The sequence below is a fragment of the Balaenoptera acutorostrata genome (assembly GCF_949987535.1).
Source record: "Balaenoptera acutorostrata chromosome 3 unlocalized genomic scaffold, mBalAcu1.1 SUPER_3_unloc_1, whole genome shotgun sequence".
NCBI classification, from domain to species: Eukaryota; Metazoa; Chordata; class Mammalia; order Artiodactyla; family Balaenopteridae; genus Balaenoptera; species Balaenoptera acutorostrata.
This window is the reverse complement of record NW_026645489.1, coordinates 941258-963580: the sequence shown is the minus strand read 5'-3', so window position 1 is coordinate 963580 and position 22323 is coordinate 941258. Positions and strand designations below refer to the sequence as shown.

General features: G+C 55.8%; 1 protein-coding gene across 3 annotated transcripts in view; it reads left to right on the top strand.

Moving 5' to 3' along the window:
* ITPK1 (inositol-tetrakisphosphate 1-kinase) overlaps nucleotides 1-22323 on the top strand; it is a 162716-nt gene that overhangs the window by 79877 nt on the left and 60516 nt on the right. For all 3 annotated transcript variants that reach the window (XM_057539189.1, XM_057539188.1, XM_007184258.2), the window contains one exon: nucleotides 15547-15672. Coding sequence is in view for 2 of the 3 variants with exons in the window: in XM_057539188.1 (XP_057395171.1) it covers nucleotides 15547-15672 (126 nt within the window). In the remaining variant the exon portion in view is untranslated. The remainder of the gene's footprint in view (nucleotides 1-15546; nucleotides 15673-22323) is intronic.

Here is a 22323-nt window from a genome sequence, read left to right as displayed (position 1 = left end):
ATGGGCCCCAGACCGTTACGGACCCCTGGCCGGGCCACGCTCAGGGTCCCGGCCTTCAGGTCCCAGGCTGACTCAGGTTTGGTTGAACCCTGGCTTTGCTGTCATCTAGTACCAAGGAGGGTTAGACGGGTGCGGCGCTGCAGGGCACTAGTCACCGCTCAGCCTATGGTTATTGCTGTCCTGGACGGCCTCGGTGGTGCCTCGTGGACCACTCCTTCCCATTCCTGGTGTCAGGATCAGCCATGCCGGTTTCTGCTGCCCCTTCCAGCAACCCTGCTCTCCGAGCCCTATGTCCGAGGCAACGCTGCCTCTTTGGCCATCTGCTGACCTCCCATTCTCCCTGGATTCCAGATGCAGGATTTCCATGGCGCTTTGGTCTGCACTGCTGATTTGGGACTCCCTGGTAAATGGGTGCAGATGTGCGCCCCCAGACATACCTTCACGGCTCAGCTCACTGGCCGCCTCCTCTGAGTGGACTTCCTGACCGCCTGCTTGAATAACTGCACCTTCATTTGTGTCCCTGCTGCACTCTTGGTCATTCTGGAAGAGCTGCTGTTCTCTTATGCCTCACTGCCCCATGGTGCCTGCGTCTGCCCCCGAGAGCCTTCCCTGCCACCCTGGCCTGGGGTCGGGTGCATACACAGCGAGAGCTTGGTTCCTGTGTGTTGAGTGAATGACTGTGAAGTGGCCTGACCAGGTCCCCGGGATCAGCGAGGGGATGAGACAAGGGACGGTGCGCAGGGGGGAGCAGGGCACTGTCCTGGGAGATTCCAGGGAGAGAGGTGTGTGCTCACCAGCAGGCCGGCACGTAGGCCATGGGTGCCCAGAGAACCGGCCCCTCGGTGCTGCCTGGGGTGGGGCGGGGAGGGAAAGGCCTGCGGAGGAACCGCCAGGCCTGAGAGGTGAGGGGTTTGCAGGAGGGTGGGGACGTCCGGGCGGAGGGGCCCACCGAATCCTGGGCCCGGCGGTAAGGGCCCGCTGCCCCGTGTGCTGGAGCTCTGTAGCCTGCTCTGCTGCAGCTGTGACCTGTCCTCTCCACCCGGTGAGTTCACTGCCGCGGCTCTCATCTCAGTTTCTGACTTGACCTTGCTGGGCGGGTTGGCGCGCATCCATTCAGCCAGCAGGGACATTTGCCGAGTCCCCACCTCGCACGGGTGACTAGGACACGCCCCGCCCTCTGAGCAGGGGAAGCAGAGCAGACAGATCATCTCAACCCAGGACGGTCAGAACTATGGCAGAGCCCACCTCCCATGTCCGTTCCTGGCAGAAGCTTCTGGAAATGCACACAAATAAAAGAGTATAGGCATAACCGGGCAGAGGGACTGGAGTCACCTTCTGAGGACGCTTGTAGGCTCCCCAGAGAGAAGGAGAGTTTTCTGGGTCAGGATCAAGGAACTCAAGGGTCTCCTTGCCTTCCAGCAAATCCCGCTGCTTTACCTTTGGGTTTTCCAGAGTCTCCCCCTCCTGCAGAGACAGGAAGGGGTGGTTGCCATAGGAACTGCTGGATGCTGCGGGATCTCCCTCCTAAGTCAGCCAGCCTCTGAGGGCCTGGCTGGGGCAGGATGCTGAGGGAGGGCACTGCGACCAGGGTGTCGGATCAGAGCTTAGGCAGGACCAATGGGGAAAATATTAGATCGCTTTTGGGGGCTCACACTTTGGGAGTCTGGGACCCCGGCGTCAGAGCCCACTCTTTTTTTTTTTTTTTGGCTGCGTTGGGTCTTCGTTGCTGTGCGCAGGCTTTCTCTAGTTGCAGCGAGTGGGGGGCTACTCTTCGTTGTGGTGCGTGGGCTTCTCATCGCGATGGCTTCTCTCGTTGCGGAGCCCGGGCTCTAGGTGCGCGGGCTTCAGTAGCTGTGAGAGCCCACTCTTTTCTTCCACTCGTGGCTTTGGAGAAAGGCTGTGGCCAGCACCCCATACCCCTACTGCTTGACAGGCATATGTCCTGTGTGCACACCCCACCCCATCCTCGGTCCCCAGCCACTCGGCCCCTGTATATTCCTGCTTCTTCCCTCCCTACCCCCATTGCTGCCCTGGTTCTACACCTTTCTCTTTGCCCCCTTGCTGCCCAGGAGCCCTCCTGTGCCGTGTTCTTATCCTGCTAGACACACACACACACACACACACACACGGCCATTCTCTCCCATTACAAACCCTCCCTGGCTCCTGAGGCCCTGAGGTATCTGTGTGACCCTCTTTCTGGCTTCTCCTCTGTCCCCAGACTCCCACCTCTTCTCTGACCTGAGCCCCTTCACACGCGCTGGCCCCATGGCCCCCTGCTCAGGATCAGTTCCAGTGTGGCCTCTTCCCTGACGAAGCTCGCTCTCTTTCGGTTACACCCCTCACCCCCGACCCTGGCTGTCCTAACCCCTTGCACGGTCCTCCACTCCTGCCCTGGCCACCCCCGTGGTCACTGTGTACTGATTCCTGGTTGGTTTTCTCTCTGCCTTCGGCCCTGGTCCTTATGCCTGTGCCCAGCAAGGGGCCAGGCCCAGAGGAGGTGCTGGGGGATGTATGATGGGAAGAGTGTCCCCTGTGTGCAACATTGATAAAGGCTCCTGCTAGACGAGAAAAAGTACCTACGCGCTAGGCTTGGCAACCCTGTGCGTTGATACAGTGGCTGTTTCTTCGAGTTCCTCTGAGGTGCAGCTGTGCTAGTGCAGTTAGTTTAAACTCGATGTCACCCCCTCCAGGACCTTCCTGAACCTGGTCGCCTCGCCCCCCAGGCTTAGTTTGGGTGACCCTCGGGTCTTCCTCTCACCTGTAGGACTGCAGTTAATACCAAATTCCACTGAGTCACAGGCCTCTGAGCAGAATCTATGACAACACTTTTGCATTTGCTGATTTAATTTTTTTTTAAACATCTTTATTGGAGTATAGTTGCTTTATAATGGTGTGTTAGTTTCTGCTTTATAACAAAGTGAATCAGCTATGCATATACATACATCCCCATATCTCCTCCCTCTTGCGTCTCCCTCCCACCCTCCCTATCCCACCCCTCTACGTGGTCACAAAGCGCTGAGCTGATCTCCCTGTGCTATGCGGCTGCTTCCCACTAGCTATCTATTTTACATTTGGTAGTGTATATAAGTCCATGCCACTCTCTCACTTCGTCCCAGCTCCCCTTTCCCCCTCCCCGTGTCCTCAAAACTACAGTGAGGTATCACCTCACACCAGTCAGAATGACCATCATCAAAAAATCTACAAACAATAAATGCCGGAGAGGGTGTGGAGAAAAGGGAACCCTCTTGTACTGTTGGTGGGAATGTAAATTGATACAGCCACTGGAGAACAGTATGGAGGTTCCTTAAAAAACTAAAAATAGAACTACCATACGACCCAGCAATCCCACTACTGGGCATATACCCTGAGAAAACCATAATTCAAAAAGTCGTGTACCACAGTGTTCATTGCAGCTCTATTTACAATAGCCAGGACATGGAAGCAAACTAAGTGTCCATCGACAGATGAATGGGTAAAGAAGATGTGGCACATATATACAATGGAATATTACTCAGCCATAAAGAGAAACGAAATTGAGTTATTTATAGTGACGTGGATGGACCTAGAGTCTGTCATACAGAGTGAAGTAAGTCAGAAAGAGAAAAACAAATACTGTATGCTAACACATATATATGGAATCTTAAAAAAAAAAAGAAAATAAAACGGTTATGAAGAACCTAGGGGCAGGACAGGAATAAAGATGCAGACGTAGAGAATGGACTCGCTGATTTAATTTGTAGACCCTGGGAAAAACCCGCGACTGATTTCATTCCTCCGCCCTGCTTTAGGAAGTGGAGCCTTTGCCGTGCTCGCGGGCGTTTTCAGCTCTCTGCTTTCACTCTGAGTCTCTTCCGGGCGTCTCCTTGTCGAGGCCTCCTAAGCGCCTCTAAGCAGCTGTTGCCGCAGTGAGATGGAACTGCCAGGCCCTTTGCAGAAGGCCTGGACGCAGGCCCACCCCCGGCCAGAAGGGCTGGCTTCTCAGGGTGCGTGAGCTGTCCTGTCACCACTGTCACCCGTTGACCTGAGCTTAAAAGCTGAGCTTAAAGCCAGCTGCTGAGAGCCGTTGAGGGCATTGCAGTCTCCCCGTCACGAGTCTTAGCCACCTATCAGGGTCACCGCGTGCCGCTCTGGGAAGTTGCTGATCAGAAGTGCATCAAGCTGCCCCCTCCCGTGTGGTGTGTGGTGATCCTTGGGGACTTCCTCCCATTGCAGGGCAGGGGTGGGCACATACATTGTCTAGGATTTTCCGTGGTGGTTTGGTTAAGTTTCTACATTTCTGAGACCCGGCATTCTCTAGAATTCTCCCAAGTGAGTTTGGGAAGGGTTCTAGCGCCAACTTTCTCCCTTTGTCAGTGGCCAGTGCACACGAGCATTTTAAAATACTTGAGCCCTGCGCTAAAGATGCCAGTTTGACTTGATACTACCCAGCGCCTTTTCAAGCGATTTGGAGAGTACTGAACTTCTCTTTTTCATGGGATGTGTTTAATTTTTAAAAAATGCTTTCATTAACATTATATCAAATACCAGTTTGGAAACTGCCTCAAGGGATGCTCTCTTTGGACTGGAAATAAATGACTATAGAAAGGGTACTGCTTTGGGGCTTGAAAAATAATCTTTGCAGGCTTTGTAGAAGTTTGACTCAAAGTTTTCCTTTCTTATTGTTAAAGAGGAGGCACAAAGAGTATGTATTTTTGGCCTGGAGAATTCTTAGCCGCTTGTGACCCGAGCTGCCAGTTGCCGTTCTGCAAAGATCGTGGAGATAAAGGCAACATTGAGATGTGTTTTCTGTTGTCAGCAGGAAAAAAACCACCCTGGGCCGGGAGCCAGGGCTGGGCAGGGAGCAAGGGGGCATGGTTTGGGAATCCCAGCTGGGGGTGGTCAGCTATTCTCATCCCACCAGCTCTGGGTACCAGCCCCGGGGGCCTCATATTACAGACAAGGAAAGTGATGGCCCCCCGTTACTCGGCCGGTCAGTGCAGGCTCCTGACCTGCCCTCTTCAGAGTATCCTGGTTTTTGAAGTTCTTTCTTAAACCCTCTGTTCTGTGAGGCCATAAAATTGACAACTGTGCATGTTAAGTGCTTCCAGTGTGTTCGAGGCCGGTTGCCGACACCTCACAGGTGTTAACTTCCAGAGTGGTCTCTTCAGAGAGAACTGAGAGGTAACTCCCTGCCCAGCGCCCTCCGGGGACTTCCCCTCCCACTGGGGACACCTTCCCAACTCCCAGTCCCGTCCTTGGCAGCTCTACACAACCTGCCCCATGTCCTTGTCCCCCTCCCCCTGAGACCCCACCCCACCCCAATGCAGCCTGTGCTCGGCCCCACCCGGCTTTCCCCGTTCCTCCTCCATCATTCCTGGGTCCTTCTCCTTGTTCAGGTCTCAGCTCAGATGGTGGGTCCTTGGGGAGGCCTCGCGTTAGTTCCCTGGGCTGCCCTGTAACGAATTCAAGATTGTGCGGCTTAAACAACATATGTATTGTCTCACAGCTCCGGAGGCTGGCAGTCGAGATCAGGGTGTCAGCTGGGTGGGTTCCTTCTGAGGCTGTGAGGGAGGACCTGCCAGGCCTCTCTTCTAACTTCTGGTGTTACTGGTGATCTTTGGTGTCCTTAGCTTGTAGATGCATCACCCTGGTCTCCACCTTCATCTTCACGTGACATTCTCCCTGATGTGTGTCAGCACCCAAATTCCTCCTTTTTATAAGGACACCAGTCATATGGAGTTAGGGGCCCACCCTACTCCAGTATGACCTCAGCTTAACGAATTACATCTGCAATGCGCCAGTTCCTAAATAAGGTCACCTTCTACGGTACTGACGGTTAGGACTTCAATCTAACGTTTTTGGTGGGGGGACAGAATTCAACTCCTAACAGGCCTTCTCTGTTGAGTCCGTCCCACCCCCTTCCCCCCGCAGTATGCGCTCTACACTGATTTTCTTCATGTTGTGATGCTTGATGGCACCTGAAATTATTTTATTTATTTGTTTATTGTCCATCTTCCTCCACTAGAGTATGAGGTCCTGAGACAGGGACCTTGGCCGTGCTGTCCACTGTTGTATCTTCAGCACTCAAGCAAAGCCAGGCACAAAGTGTTCACTCACAGGAACTGCTGAGTGAGTGAACGAATGCACGGCTGGGTGCGCGGGTGGGTGAAAGGATGAGCGAACGGCTGAAAGAGCAGCCCTACAAAGCAGGTACTCTCATCATCCCCACACACTGAGATTCCGAGAAAACAAGGCCAGACTGAAGAACAGTCTTTTGTGTCTGATTCGTGAAGCAGTGGCGGTTTCTCTTTTATTTAAATCTTAAAGAGCAGAAACAAGGATTGCAGTTATTGCGTTCTTGATGTTTTGAGAGTTTGTCAAATGAGACACGTCTCACCCCATTTGCTTTTGCACATCCTGCAGTCACGTTCTGCTCCCTGCAGACACTCACCCCTGTGGCCCGCAGAGTGCCGATCTCTCACACCTCCATCACCTTGTTGGCCGCGCGTGTCGTTCGGGTGGAGGATGCAGCATGCGTTGGGTACCAACTTCAAGTTTACCATCTGGGAGGGAAGTTGGCATCCAGGTCGGTCAGTGCTTGATCTGAAATCCTCGGTGGGAAGTGCAGGGAGAAAGGTGAGAGCCGGTGCAGGGTTGGGGTCGGGGGGGCTCTGCAAGAGGGATGGTGGCATTTGAATTGAGCTGGCTGAGAGCTCGGATGGAGAGCCTCACCCCGTCTCAGCCCAGGCTTTTAGCTTTGGGATGGTCAGCTGAGGTGAACGGAAGCCTGTCTGTGGGGACTGTTGTCCCTTTGCCTCTTTTCCTCATCCACCCTCTTGGGTCCTTGAGGGTCAGTGTCTGGTGACTCTCCGATCCTGCATTATACTTGGTTGTACACAGACACCCAGAGGCAGGGGGCCTCAAGACGCTCATGTTCTGCTTGGGAGGGCAAGACTCAAGCCCAGGAAGCCGTGCGGGTGACCGAGGGGTGGCTCCTCCTTTGCTCTTTTGTGCTGTGGTTGGAGCCCGGCCTTTCTAGCCCCCGGAAGTTCATGGCCTGCTAGCTTGGCTGAGAACGCAGCTACTGTAAGGCCTTGGACGTCTCGGGCTCCCTGTGAGGCCAGGCCGCCTCTCTGCAGGGTGCACGACCTAGTGCTGGAACTGGGGCGTGCATATCACCCTGCTTGTCCCCTGGGCATGTATCCTTGTTCGCTCTGTGGCCCCAAGGCACCCTCGACTTTCTCACCCTGCCAGGCTCAGGGTGTCTGCAGCTTGTTCCTGGGACCACTTGGACTTCTGCAGAAGACTTTGATTGGGGGTTCCAATGGGCCCTGTGGAACCCCCCTCCCTGAGCACGGTGTAGGCATACTAAGCTAGGGCACCTTGGGGGTCCTGGCCCCTGGGAGCCGGGACAGCGTGCTGAAAACAGAATGAGGGTGATGGCTGTGGGGAAAGGAGCAGGTAAGAGACTGGGGTCAGAAATCCCTTGGGCCTGCCCCCCACTGGCAGTGCCCTTGGGCAAGTTACCTTGTCCTTCTGTCTTCATTTTCTCAGTGCACAATGGGGATAACATTTACTTGGAGAGGTGGCTGTGTAAGTGCTCAATAAACGTTGTGTGAACGGATGGGTAGGTTGATGGGTGGATGGTCTGAGTCTCTAGCCTCAGGGAAGCATTTCAGCACGTGTTAGCTGGTCTCTGGCACAGCCGGGCACTGTGCCAGGCTATGCAGGGGTCACAGGGAGGAACAGGACACAGTCCTGGACCTCAGCGAGGGCACACAGGCCAAGGAGAACTCTTTTTTCTGAAACTCACCAGTGGTGTAAGCATCCTGCCTGGGGCCCAGAAAAGTCCGATCTGAACCCGAAGGGCAGTTACTGGTTGGTCTCGGAGGAAGCGGATCCAGCAAGCACTGTGACTGCTGAGGGTTTGGAGGGTCCGAGAGCAGAGAAGTCTCCAGGAAGGGAGAGATGACACTGCTCCTCGGCACCGTGCCTGCCGGACGGCCTGCTGAGGGCTCAGCCCGGCACTAAGGCTTTGCCAACACTGTCTTAAGTGCTAGAGGCAATGACTTCTCCGGCTCCTTGAGATAAAGTTGGCTTGCAGATTCCCAGAACTTTGGAGCTGCACACAAGGGACCTTCATCATTAGGCCGTTGAAGCGAGTTGGCCCTTCCTCTTCTGGGGGAGAAAGGTTATCCACGCTTCTGCCTTAACCAGATTGTTGTTTGTTATGCTAGTAATTGGAGACCAGTTGCTGAGAGATTGGGGCAGTGGGTCAGGGAGTGTTGGGGCAGAGGCTGCCGGGGTGACCAGCGTCGTGCTTGGCTCAGCCTGCAGGTCTTGGTGGCCAGCCCCACGTGACCCCCAGCTCCTGAGGTCTCTGAGGGCCACTTTGAGCTCCTTTGGGAGGGAGAGTCGCTCTTGCTGGGAAGGGCCTTCGGGCTGCTCTCCCCTGTCATCTTTTGGAACCAACCCCACCAAGAAACACGGGACTGGGGCTGCATCCTCCGAGGCCAGGCACCCTTTTGCAGTCTGTCCCTGAGGCACCAGACCTGACTTTTCTCTCGGGAGAGCCCTGCTTCTGCCCGGCGGGGCCTTTCCATGTTGCATATGGCAGATCCGTCCCCGCTTCTCAGACCTGTGGAGAGTCCAGAGGAATAAATCAGACTTCTGCCCACTTGCTGTTCATCAGGGCCATTGAGTCTGGACCTTGGCTGAGTCAAAAACTTTTCATCTAGTGACTTGCATTGGAAGTCACAGCTGAAAACACGCCATCCGCAGGGGTGAATTGAGGGGCAGAAAAGGGATGGAAGGAAAGCCCAGGTGCCCGGGGCACCCTTTGGCTTAGTGGCTAATTGTCTGGCTTTGGCAGGAGAGAGACCAGGTTCCCATGCAGCTGTAATGGGATGACCTTGGGCAGGCCACTTAACCTGTCCGTGACCCAGTGTCCTCACCTGCATCTCCTGCGGTCAGTGCTTGTTAGCTCGTCTGTGGCCCAAAGTCAGGACTCTGTGTTACTTATCATCATTAACAATGATGGTCCATTTTAATGTGGCAGCGTGAACACGTTGAGGAGTCTAATATGAGCTAGGACAAGTGACCTAGCTTTGCAGAATTCAAATTCTCGCCTGCACCTGAGCTCTTGTTAACAGTACATGGGGGAAATTTCCACTGGTCAGTAGTAATGTGAAGACTAAGAATAGGGAAATGGAATAGCTGATCTTTTTGAGTGCACAACTGAATAGGAAAAGCATACCTCCTGCAATTCTCCTTTACTGTCACAATTTTACACACTCACCATGTCTGATAGCAGGTGTCGGGGGGCTTTTCCCACACCACGCAATCCTGCGACACCAGCTGGGTGTCCCACGGTTTAACTCAGTTTTGACCCCAATCACCTGGAGATGAGTGTCGGATGCCACAGGGTAAGGACTCAGTCCCACTAGATGAATCCTTGTGGGCTTATCAGATGCTGATTGCAAGTTTAGGTTGTTACCCGTGCTCCTGACCCCTCAAGCTGTGAGTCACAGGTTCTCATGACCCCCTCCTCTAGTTTGATTAATTTGCCGGAGTGGCTTCCGGAATTCAGGAAAACAGTGGACTTACTATTTACCAGCTTATTATAAAGGGTTATGGGAAAGGATACAGTTGAACATCCAGATGGAAGAGGTGCGTCAGGCAAGGTGCGTGGGATGAGGCTTCTGTGCCCTCTGAGCAACCCACTCTCCCAGCCCCTCCACGTGCTCACCAGCCAGGACGCTGCCTGAACCCCGTACCTGTGGAATTTTCTGTGAAAGCTTCATCACAAAGGCATGATTTGTCACGATTTCATTTTCCAGCACATCCCCCCCCCGCCAAAGGATAGGGAGTGGGGCTGAAAGTTGTAGTCATGGCTTGATCTAATCATGCCTTAATCTTGCTGGTGACCCGCCCCTATCCAGCCCACCAAGTGTTGCCCCATCAGAATAAAAGACACTCCTATCATCCAGGAAAACCCCATTTGAGGACAGGGCTGTGTGGTCACCCCCCTCGGAACCTGAGTTTTGAGGCCAGAAGCCTTGTTGTCCAGGCACCGGTGCATGGCTCTTGCACACTTGCCCTGTGTTGGGCTCCGTCCTAAGTAATTTACACACATTAACTGGTTCAATTCTCACAACAGCCTGAGCTGGGGACCCGTGAGAGCGACACAGAGCTTAAATAATGTGTCAGGCCTCATAGCTTCACAGCCACTCCTGACAAGACCCGGCTGCCGAGCATGGTTGTGAAACCACACCTGCCTGATGTCCTCACTGGCTTCACTTGCAGCCTTTGCAGTTGAGAGGTCAGTTACAGCCTGTCTGGGTGTTCAGAGAAGTGTAGACTTTTTTTAGCAGCCCAGGCCTCTGGGTAGAACACCTTGCATGTTGCATCCAGAGAGGATGAATGGCCCCGAGCGTGAGCAGGGGTGGGAGCCAGTTCTCCCGAGTCCCCAGCCTCCCCGATGAACCTGCTTCTTTTGTGTCTAGCTGGTTATTGATCACGTCAGGGAAGCACGTGCAGGAGTTTGGGAGCAAAGGGAGAGCTGGAAGTACAGCCCAGAGAACCCTCCAGAGAGCTGAAACCCTCTGCCTTTGATCTCATCTCGGCACCCCCCGCCCTTCCCCCATCCACACTCTCCCCTCTGGGGACTGTATTAGGGTAGACTAACTGCCAAAGCCGGCAACCCCAAATTCTTAGTGGCTTAATGCACTGAAGATTTATTAGTTGTTCATACCACAGCCGAATTCGGGTCCCCTAGGCATTGGAGTCTTCCGCTGGGTCCTCGGCTTCCAGCCTGCCGATCGGGCATGAGAGAGGGGCGGTTATGGGCCACCCCTCACCCTACCCCCCCTGCCCAAGGTGCCATTCAGGGGCCAGTGCTGTAGGAAAAGCTCTTTCTGCTGAGGTGGTAGCTTAGGGCACCTGAGGCATTTGGAATTGATAGATACAGGAGAGGATTTAATGCAGGTGAGTCCTGCATCTTTGCAGCTGCCCCCTCTACCTGGATTACACCTCCCTTCCGCCGCCCATGTCTGGAGGTCCCATTCTTCCTTCTCCCCTCCATGGCTTGATCTGGACACCTCTTCCTCTGGGAGGCTATTTCAACCCTCTTAGCAGAAAAGAGTCACCCTGCTCTGTGGAAAGCCCCTCCTCCTTGGTCTGCGTTGTTCTCTCTGTTCTTTAAAACTGCCAGCGCATTTAGCAAACGTTTACCGAGCTCTTGCCTGGAGCCCCGGTTCTAGGTCCTGGGGATGCCAAGCCCCAGCCCTGGTCTTTGGGGATCTCACGGTCTTGTGGAGGAGACAGAGGGTTAAAGAAATGCCTTTATACTTGGAAGTTACATTGCAATCCTGGAGGGATGTGCAGAGGGTCCTGGGGACACGGGTGAGACGAGGGAGCCATTAATTCTTCCTGTTTGGGGAGGGGTGAGTTCAGAAGTCTGGAAAAGGATTGACCTTCTGAGCTGGGACTTGGAAGATGAGTAAGAGCTCGCATGTGGACAGGGGGATGTGGGGTGGGGGACATTCCAGGCAGAGGGCTCGCTCTGGCAGAGGAGCAGAGCATTGCCCTGTGCAAGGTCTGGGGCAGCTGGGGCTGCATCCAAAGTGAACAGAGATGTTCCTACGGCCGCCTGAGGCCCTGAGTTGAGAGGGCAGGGGTCGTCGTCTGTGCCTGGCACACAGGAGGGGTCCAGAAAATACTTGTCGAATTAACAAGTGACCAAGCAGAAGCAGGAACTTGTCTGGAGGGCTCATGTGCCACATCTCTAAACGGAATGTTCTCATCCAGCCCTGGGAGGTGTAGTTACGACATCCTCATTTTATGAATAGGGAAACCGAGGCACAGAGCAATTAAGTGACCTGCTCCAGCCCAGAAGCATCTGAGCCGGGAGGGGTTTCCAGGCGTCTGCTGTGCCCATTATCCCATCCTGTCTTCCTCGACCAGGTGGTGGGGAAGACGGGGGTAGGCGGAGCCCAGCTCACCTTGGGTCCGGGCCTGGGCATGATGGGGTTGCTTGTTTCGGAGGCCAGAGGTGACTGTTAGGCCACCGGGGTCCGCGGGCCTTTGTCCCATCTCCTCCCAGCCCTCCCTCCACCCTAGTCCGCCTCACTGCCTTCTTCGCCGAGGAAACAGGGGGCCCTTGTTTTCTCCGAGTTCTGAGCGCTCACAGAACAGCATCCAGCGTTGGCCTCACAGGGTGGCATGAATTGGAAACGTGGCGCCTGCAGACCTCCTCTGGCCACGGCAGGCGGCCCTTTCATCGGGACACCTTGTGACTGGCTGAGAGGGACCCTTTCTGAGGAAGAGAACAGGTCCCTGGGAAAGTTCCCTTTTCTGCGAACACAGTGTGGTCAGAAAAACAAAATGACACAACTGAAGTGAGTTCACTTCCACCCGAGCCCCCACCCCCACTGCATCTGGGGAATGAATCCTCTGAGGCGCCTCCCCCGGTCCCAGGGTTCCCTTCTGTGCAGCACCCTCCATCCGAGGGCCCCTCGTCTCTGACACCCTCCCTCTCTGAGGGTCCCCTCTTCTGCAGTATCCCCCTCCTGAGGGTCCTGTCTTCTGCGGTCCCCCTTCTCTGCAGTGTCCCCTCCTCTGTGGCACTGCCTCCCCCTCCTGAGGGTCCCTCCTGTGTCATCCCCCCTCTGAGGGTCCCCCCCTCTGCAGGGTCCTGGGTTCTCTCCCACGTGCGCCCAGAGCCTACTGAGTACCGCTCCTGAGGATGCAGCCCCAGAGGGCCTTCTCCCCCTTCCCAGCCAGTGGGGAGAGACTGCCGGCTCCTTGGGGTAGACCCCCTCAGGATGACCAAGGCTTGCCTGGTCCCTTGAGGAAAGGCGGTGCTGGAGGGCCTTTTAGAGCCACTGGCAGCTCTGCTTGGGCCCCAGCAAGGATGCTGCAGCGATGCTGAGCGGAGACCATCCAGGCCTGACGTGTGTCCTGATTGCTGTTCTCGTGAAAGGGTTTCACTGGCACAAAAATGCTTGGAAAATACACAAAGGAAGGTGGCCGGCTTCCAAAACTCAACTGTTTACCTTCAGTGGGGCGGCCGGGAACGCGGGGAGCTTATTTTCCAAACAGCCCACGGTTGTCAGGTCTACAGGCCTTGGGTGATGCCAGGCGAGCCTGAGCTGAGGGCATTTCCTGCCCACCTCCTTCCGCAAACGCACTGGGACGCCAGGTTCCTCTCAGGGGCTGACTCTGTCCCCTCTTGCTGCATGGGAAATGTTCCCTCTGGGATGGGGTTTCTGAGGCCCGGGGCGCCCTGCCCAGCATCACCATGTGACCCAGTTCTCTTCCATCCGTGGCTGTCTTGGTCTGAAAATATTGGCCTCTTGTTTTGGTGCCTGTCACAGTGGAGCCGCGGTTACAACACAAATGGGCTTGTGTCTGTGGCACCTTGAGAATGAGGTGTTCTTTGCCCCTGTTCCCACTTCCCACTGGCTGCTCTGCCTTCCTTCCAATTCTGTTTTATTCTGGGAAGTGGAGTTGGATGGGAATGTAATAATGAATCCGCGGACAGAAGCGGAAAGGTCCTTGGAGTTTACTGTTTTTTTATCCAAGGGGAAACTGAGGCCCAGGGATGCTGCTAGGCTTTTGCACAGGCCCCAGGACACCTAGCAGCTTGGCTGCGGGCTGAGCCCATTGGCGTCACTGTTTGTCCAGGCCCCAGCCGGGCCATCTCCCACCCGCGAGGCCTTGCCCGGTCATTTTTCCTCCTGGGCTCTAGGTGTCCTGGTCTGTGAAGGGGGACCGTCACCCCCAGCTCCTGGCTGTGCTGTGAGGACAAATGCCGTTTCCCTTCCCCGTCCAGGAGTCCCAGAAGATGACCAGCTTCTCAGCTGGTCTGATTTTTGCTGTTTTGTACACAGGCTAGTCACCACGGGGAAGGATCGGTGTTCTTCAGTATTTTCTTTTGGTGAAGTCCATGGGATTTTTTTTTTTTTTTTTCCAAATAGGTAAAATCCCTTAACATCTTTCCTGGCAGACAATAAAAAAGAGGAGTTAAGGATATCAGCAGAAAAGAGCTGGCACATTCCGAAGCCTTAACGGAAAAAGAGTTTAAATAAGGGAGGCTGGCAAGGTGTGGGCAGGGTCAAAGGAGCCAGCGGGAGGTGGTGAGGCACCCCGAGAATGGCGGGCTGTCACCACCCCAGGCCTCAGGGGACTAGGGGAAGGAAGAGCTTAGAGACAGTGGTGGTCTTGGGAGAGGGGCTGCCCTGCGCAATGGGGACGGTGGGAGCAAACAGCCAGACTCCTCTCCCCTCCTCCTCTCCCATCTTCTGCTGGGGCCTCCAAATGGCCGGACTCGGCCAGCAGCCAGAGGACAAGGCAGCCGGTGGTCGTGGCTGTAGAGGACAGCCTCCCGTGGCACAGAGCAGGCATGGGGCGGGGGACAGGCGCTGAACGACAGGCCCGGCTTCAGCTCTGGCTCTGCCTTCTCACCGTGAGGTCCTAGGCAGGTCTCAGAAGTCTGTGTTTGTGGGATTGCTTCTCACTGTGTGGTTTGAAAATGAAAAGAAACGAACGGACATACGTTTTTAGCACAGTGTCTGCCCAGAGCTGTCGCCGTGATTTCTTTATGAATGACTTTGAAACAAACAGCCAGGAATCCCGGAGGGAGGCCCCCCTGGGGGTGGGGCTGAGGGCAGGGATGGGGCTGGTGGCCGTCTCCGGCCTCTGCTGAGGCCACCCGGGGGGGTCAGCCAGGTGCCGGGCTGGCGCCGTCACCTCCAAGGGAGCGGGCCGTGCAGCTGGTGGCGGCCGCGTGCCGGGCGGCAGACATCTGGCCAGTCAGGAAGCTCGGTGTCAGGCGGCCCCGGCTGTTGGCAGGTGCTCCTGTCTTGGGGGTCAGGTGATGCCGACTGTCTGTCAGCCAGCAGCTCTGGCTCCCCCGGGGCCCGACCTTCCCAACCCCATGCTCTTGAAAAAACAAACACGTCCCCCAGTGGAGCAGGGCGAGCCGTGCCTCAGGGACCCCAGGCAGCCCAGCGCCCCCTGACTTTGTCATCATAGGCCCTGATCTCAGTGTGAAGTGCCAGCTTCTGGCCTCTCAAAGCAGCAGCTCTTAGATTCGCGCAGATCACAGCTTTGCCGAGACTGTGTGTAGTTTCGTGGAGAGAGCGTCCGCTTGGATCTCAGTTCAGGTCTGGCCGTGTGACTTCAGTCGTTGGACTTGACCTCCCTGAACCCTGGTGTGCCCACCTGAAAAACCTGGGTGGTAGGGCAGCTGCAGTGTGGCCAGTACATGCTTTCACAGTGACTCTCCCCTGACCCACAGATACTTCGTCACCCTGATTCCACGTGTGTATTTTCTGTGTCCCGGGCCGCTTGGGGCTCGGGGACAGAAGTGTAAGCACAGGGCCTGCCCCGGAAGGGCTCCAGGCCCTCAGTGAGTTCACCCCATTTGTCCCGTCCTGTCCCACGAGTGCCAGCCCCCTCCTGCCCCCTCGCCGTGCCGCGGGGACGTGCAGAGGGGACGGGGTAGACGGGGCAGCGGGCCCAGGAGCTGAAGTTGTTCTTCTTCTCTGTGTCTCCCGCTTGCAGCTGAACCTTAGCCGGCCAGTCGAGGAGCAGGGCCCCCTGGACGTCATCATCCACAAACTGACCGATGTCATCCTCGAAGCCGACCAGAACGACAGCCAGTCCCTGGAGCTGGTGCACAGGTTCCAGGTGCGTGGAGGGGTGAGGCGGAAGGCTGGGAGTGGTTCTGTGCATTTCTAAAGCCGTGGAGCTGTCTTGCCGCGTACTGTGTACACACGGCTCTGCCACTGCCAAGAAGACATGGGCTTGTGGTCGGGCACTTCCCTGCCGGGGCCTCCGTCTCGTCGGAGGCGAGACGGGATTGAACCAGGGCACGGTTGGAACCCTCTCTGCCCTCTACGCTTAGAGACCTGATTTACCGATCTGAGCACTGCAGAGTCCACACGTGCCTTTGCGTCCTCAGCGACACACAGCCGCAGCCACAGGTGTTGAGTTGGCACAGGGGCGGAACCCTCTTGCCACCCCTGGAGAAAGGGACCCCCGAGGGCCTTTGAACTGGAGCGGCTGCCCTTGGCCCCTGAGTCCTGCCTTGGTGGAGAACCCCTCTCCGAGCTCACGGCTTTGACTCTGTGTGCCCATCTCTGAGCTGGGACCAAGTCTTCTTGTCTTTTCCCTTCTCCCTTCCCCGTTTCCCCAGTAGCCTGGGTCCTGACCCCACGGTAACCCGCCCACCACTTTAGGGGGTGCTGCCATTGCCGCCGCTGACTTGCCCTGTGTTTTCTGTGTTGTGGACAAGAGTGTGATTCATTCCTCAGGAAAGTGGCTCAGGGGTCATGAAAAACAAGGTCATGTTATCAGTGAAAATGCAGCCGAGAGAGAGAGGGCCTCCCTGTGGGAGGGATGCTCGAGCCAGCACTTTGCAGTGTGTGATAACTGGAGGGTTGACGTCCTGTCTTTCTTTATCAGGACAAAGGGGACTCTCATCGCCACATAGTAGCCCTCCTGCTGACAGCATTTTCTTTCCCCCATGTGTCCAGGGTCGGTGACCTCAGCCTCCCTCACCTCCCTGTGGCTCTCGCCCCCTCCTTGACCGACTCTGCCAGATTCCCGCTTCCCGTGAGCAAGTGGCTCCCTGAGCCCTGGTGGCCCGTTTGTGGCCCTGCTGGTGTCCCCTCCCACTCCCCCACGCACCTGGGGAGGTGTGCTGTCCACACGTGGCGCCCTGCAGGCCTTTGCCTGGCCAGCAACCTGAAGGCTCTTCCGCTTCCGTGGGGCTGGGGGGCCGTGGGGAAAGGCGTGTTTGGGCTCCTCTGTGAGCTCGCCAAGCCTCAGTTTTCTTATTTGTAAAATGGTGTTAGTACCAGGAAAACCTCATACCGTGCTGGGAGGAGTAAACAACACGATGCGTAAGAAGTGCTTCACCTGGTGCTCAGGCCCCAGCGAGTGCTTAGTTGGTGGTCGATACCAGTGTGATCACATGACCCCCTCGAGCCTTAGTTTCCTCTTCTGTAAAATGGGGTTGCTGCTAGGTCCTACTTCTTAGGGTGGGCAGGTTGCTACGAGAAGTAAATGTCTTGGAGTATGTAGAAGTGTCTAATATTTGCTGAGTTCTTACAGCTGCTCCCACCGCTACTGCCTGTGTCATTACTTTCTTAGATAAAGGACGGGGAGTTAGGGAACAACCAACCCTGGGGGGCCTCCCATCCCCTGCTCCCCGCACTCACACCCACAGCCCACGGCGCAGGCAGGCGGTGGCTGAGCACTGAAGGGGAACTTGGACCCCTGTGTTCCTGTTCTTGTGCAGAGAAGGTTGGAGAGCATGTCAGGCAGGACGTGGGGACGTGCAGCTTCAAGGGTTTCAGCCACCGGCTGCATTTCCCAGGGAGGTCTCGGCTGGGTCCCAGGAGTCTGTCCCACCCAGGGCACACACAGCAGCCGGCCCTCAGATGCCTGAGGTGACCTCAGGATAACCTTCCAGTCTCAGTATCTCTGGGATAAATTTTCACTGCCGTCTGTGCTTGAGCATGAAGCGGATATCTGCTAAGGCCGGGACGTTTCCTCTTTTGCGAAGAGCACAATCCTTTGGGGAGAAGGGTGACAGGCTGCACTTTGCACAGGCCCTGAGAAGAGAGGAGAAGGGCAGGGGCCGGTGGAGAGAGGGACTGAGAGGTGCCAGGTGAGGGCTGCTCAGCAGCACACAGGCCATCCTCCCGCCACGGGGCCCCGGACTGTCGGCACTGACCTGGTCTTCCCACCCTGCGCGAGATACGAGATTCAAGTTCAGAGCCAGGCCACAGACTGACACTTGACCTTGACCGTGCCGTCGTTTTCAGATTCCTGTTTTAATATTTATTCTCGGGACATGAACAGGGAGGCATGGGCTTAGGTGTGGGGAGGGGCCCAGGGTCAGGAGAGGCAGAGGGACGTTCAGATTTCAGAGACCGGGAAGCGGGGCCCCGGGCTTGGGTTTGCAAAGCTGGTCTTTCTGCATTTTGTTGTAAGAAAACGGAGAAAGGTGGTTTGCCCCAGAAAGGGCTCAGCTCGAAGGGCCTTCACCAAAGGCAATATTTGGGTCCCTGGGGAAGTGGCTTGGGGCTGTGTGGGTCAAGATAGATGAGTTTCTGAGATGTTTCTGACAGCCCTAGAGCATTCCGCCCATGGGATGCTTCCGTTAAACCTCCAGGACCCAGGGATGGACAGGAATTCTCAGAGCTGAGAGGTTATGCTTTTTTTCTGGCTGCCCTTGTGGACAGGTTGGGGGTTGTGTGTCTGGAGCTGATGCAGATCACTAAAGCTGGTTGCCATAGAAATCAACTCCCAAGCTGCCACCTCCCTCCCCCCCCCCCAAAAGAAATATTGTCCTCAAGAGGGCTTGGCTTGGAGAATCATCAGGATGATTCAGTTGTTTTTCTGCGCCAAGTTCTTTTGGAGCCGACAGCTTGGTGCCGCCGAGGCTCTGCCCGAGATTCAGTTATCAGGGAACAGACCTGGACAGAGGTCCCCTGGGGGCCGAGTCCATCGGGGCGAGCGGCGCTGGGGTGGTGGTGGGGTCTCCTGGCCTCTAGAGCTGCTTCTTCAGGGGAGCGACGAGAGCCTTCTCACTGTGGCATCCAGGGCCAGGTGTCAGGTGTGGCCCGGGGGGCTGAGGGGGACCCCTTCTGCTGCTGCCCCAGAATTGCTAGAAGCGTTATGGTGACTGTATTCCATGAGTCAGGTGGTACCGTCTAGGTGGATCTTCCTGGGGTTTCCCTGAATGAGCTCGGAAGGAGGAGGTATGAGTCTAAACTGTCACCTCTCCTCCCCATCTTCATTAGCTGGAAGGATGTTAAGTGTCCCCCAGATGGCCCCTGGACCCCCTGTGTGGCCACAGGGACAGCTCCCTCTGCACACTGCTTGCTGAGCACCACCCACAGGAGCTCCCAGCCCGGAGGGGAGGCCTCGCGAAACAGGAACTGCACTCGCGGACCCCGGAGTGACGAACTAGGAGACACGCGGACCTGATCCCCGCTCGTCCTGACTAAAAACTCTTTCACACCTTTTCATTGCGATGATAGTGAAGACTGTAGCCTCTGACGTGGCCCGTGAGGCCTGCAGTCTGGCCGCGGTCTCCTTCCCCACCTCCCCAGCCTCACCTTGTCCCACCTGCCCCTTCCTTGCCTTGCTGGCCCTCCTGCAGCAGCTGCTCAACCTCTGAGCTCTTTTCCACCTCAGTGCCTTTGCACAGGACGTTCCCTTAATTGGAATTCATCCCCACCCCCAGCTCTCAGCTCAGGTATCCCTTCCTCAGGGATGTCTCTCTGATTACCTGACCTAGGATACATTCCCTGTCCCGGGCCCTTAATACTTTGCACCTTTCCTTCCCTCCATTTGGAAGTTTGTCATTCTCTACTGGTTGCTTCTGCCAGTCTCTCCATCTGGGGGTTAGCTCCGCAGGGGCAGGGATCACGTCTGCTTCAAGCTCCCCGGGTATCCCCTTTGCCGCACACAGTGCCTGGTACGTAGGAGACACGCCTACGTGTCTGTGAAGTGGAAGAGCGTCGTGGGTGCGGGGCTGGTGCAGGGCGCCCAGGCGGGTCAGGGGAGGGAGGAAGTGGCTCCAGTGGGTAGCTGGGAGGGGGCGGGGCGGGCTCAGGAGGCAGACAGCACCGCCTTTTGGGTGCACGTGGACCTCCCTTCGGATGTGGGGACCTGCAGGACCATAAGAGTGGAGAGAGTGCTTTTCACACCAGGCTGTGGGGCTTGGACTTTATCCTGAAGGCTCGGGGTGGGAGCGATAAGATCAGATTTGACTGGAACGAGAGGCCCTGCTTAGGAGCGGGAATTGCCAGTGCAGGTTGAACTCCAAGCAGTGGGGACACCGTGGTCACTGGAACCTGGCAATTTTCTGAGATGGAGAGGGACTCATGCCATCGGAGGCTCAGCTGTGACCCCTCCTCACTCCAGGGCCCCTGTGGTCCTGAGTGTTCCTTGCTCAGCCGTGACAGGCCAGCCTCTGAGCGGTCCGGCCCGGCCCTCCTGGGCCCGTGCAGGACGATGCCCCGCCCCCCTCACCTCTCGGGTCCCGTCAGCTGTTTGGTTGTATGAAGTGGATCTGGGAGGGTGCTCTTCCCTCGCCGCGGGGATGTCGGCAGAGAACGCACACTTTGCCCGTTGGTTCTTCGTCATCATTACCTGAAAGGAAGTAGCATTTCAGTAGCCCAGCTCCCTACCCCCTACCCCTTATCCTTTTAAGAAACAAGTTTATTGAGATATGATGCACATACCATACAATTCACTCTTTCAAAGTGTACCATCCAGTGGTTTTTAATGTATCCACAGATGTGTACAACCATCACGACAGTCAGTTTTAGAACATTTTCATCACCTCAGAAAGAAATGCTGTACCCTTTAACTGTCACCCCCCGCCCACCCCAGCCGTAGACAACCACCACTTTCTGTCTCTACAGATTTCTCTGTTCTGGACTTTAATATGCATGGAATCATATAATACACCGTCTTTCGGAATTCCCTGGTGGTCTAGTGGTTAGGACTCCACGCTTGCACTGCCGAGGGCGCGGGTTCAATCCTTGGTTGGGAAACTTAAGATCCCACAGGCCACGTGTAGAGGCCAAAAACAAAAGACAATACCATCTTTTGTGACTGGTTTCTTTCCCATAGCATAATGTTTTTAAGGTTCATCCATGTTGTACCGTGAATCTGTGCTGCTTTCCTTTTCATGGCTGAATAATATTCCAGTGTATGGCTAGACCACATTGTGTCTGTCCAGTCATCAGCTGGTGGACAGTTGGTGGTTTCCACCTTTTGCCTGTTATGAAGAATGCTGTCGGAAGCATTCATGCGCATGTTTTTATGCGTACGTGTGTTTTCATTTCTCTGGAGTATACACCCAGGAGTGGAATTGCTGGGGCAGGTGGTCGGTTGAGGAACCGCCAGACTGTTTTCCCTGGTGGCTGTGCTATTTTAGATCCCCACCGCATATAAAGGTTCCAGTCTCTCTACATCCTTGCCAACACTTATCTGACTTTGATTTTGGCCATCCTAGTGGGCGTGCAATGGTATCTTGTAGTTTTGAATTGGTTTAAAATTTCCCTGGCAGCTAATGATGTCAAGCATCTTTCTGCATGTCTGTTGAACACTTGTATATCTTCCTTGGAGCCCTCCTTATACTCTGTGTGCAAATGTCTAGAGCCCTCAGATTTGCCTTTTTCCTCCTCCAGACTGTTGGGCGCCCACAGCAGGGTGGTTAGGAGCGCTGATAACGCGAGCCCTTGCCTGGATTCAGAGCCGGCCTCCCCACTGCTTGCCGGCTGGCCTTTGGCATGTGCTCAGTTCCCTCGTCTATAAAAAGTGGACAGCCGTCGTCCACACCTCCCAGGACTGTGGGGGGACTGAGTATGTTAACACGTGTCCAGCCCTCAGAGCACTGATGATCCTCGAGGCGAGAGTTGAGAATCTGCTGGGGCCCGGCCCCGGGGCAGGAAGCGGGCCTGCATGTGGCCCGCTGCTCCCTGGCAGTGTAGCTGCAGGCTCCAGTGTCCTCCTGAGATGCTGGAGGACATCGGAGGGGGTGACTTTCAAGACCCCTCCCTCTCCATTCTGTGGGGATCGGCTCGGCCGCGCTGCAGTAACGAGCAGCTCCTGGGACCCAGCACAGGCCTCCTTCTACCCTGTACTGCACACCCTCCGAGGGCTGGCTGAGCTCTGCTGCACGTCTGGGACCTGGATGACGGGCAGCTGCTAACGGGTCGTGGTGGCCGAGGGAAGAGACCTCAGTGAAGCTCATCCTGGCTCTTAGTTTCTGCCCCAGAGTGACACAAGCTGGGGACTCCTAACATTTCAGTGGCCACACGGGTCCTCCAGGCAGGGATCAGGGACCTAGGAGCCGCCTGCAGGCCGGGGAGCCGAACGTGGTGAACAACAATACACAGGGCCCTTTTCTTCTAAAAAATAAAAAAGACGCTTCAACAAGTTAACATGCATGATGCCCTCGGCCCCAAGTGCGTGTAAGCATTTGCCACTCTTACTGTTAGCGCCTGGCGTGTGAGAACACGTGTAAAACACTCTGCCCGGCTGGAGCACTTAGTGACCACTCAGTTGTGTTGGCTCGTTATCATACCCTGACGATAGTCTAGCAGCCTTATCTGTGACTGTCGGTTGCAGCCAACTTGAGAGCGCTTAGAGAAGTCAGTGAGACAGTGATTATGAAAGTGTCCCCAAGTGAGAGTTGTGCTCTGGGACAGGGGGGTAGAAATATGGACTGTCCTTAGAGGCAGGGCCAGGTGGCCTTCAGGGGGACTTTGGATACTGTGCCTGGCTCCACCCCTCACCAGCTCACCCACC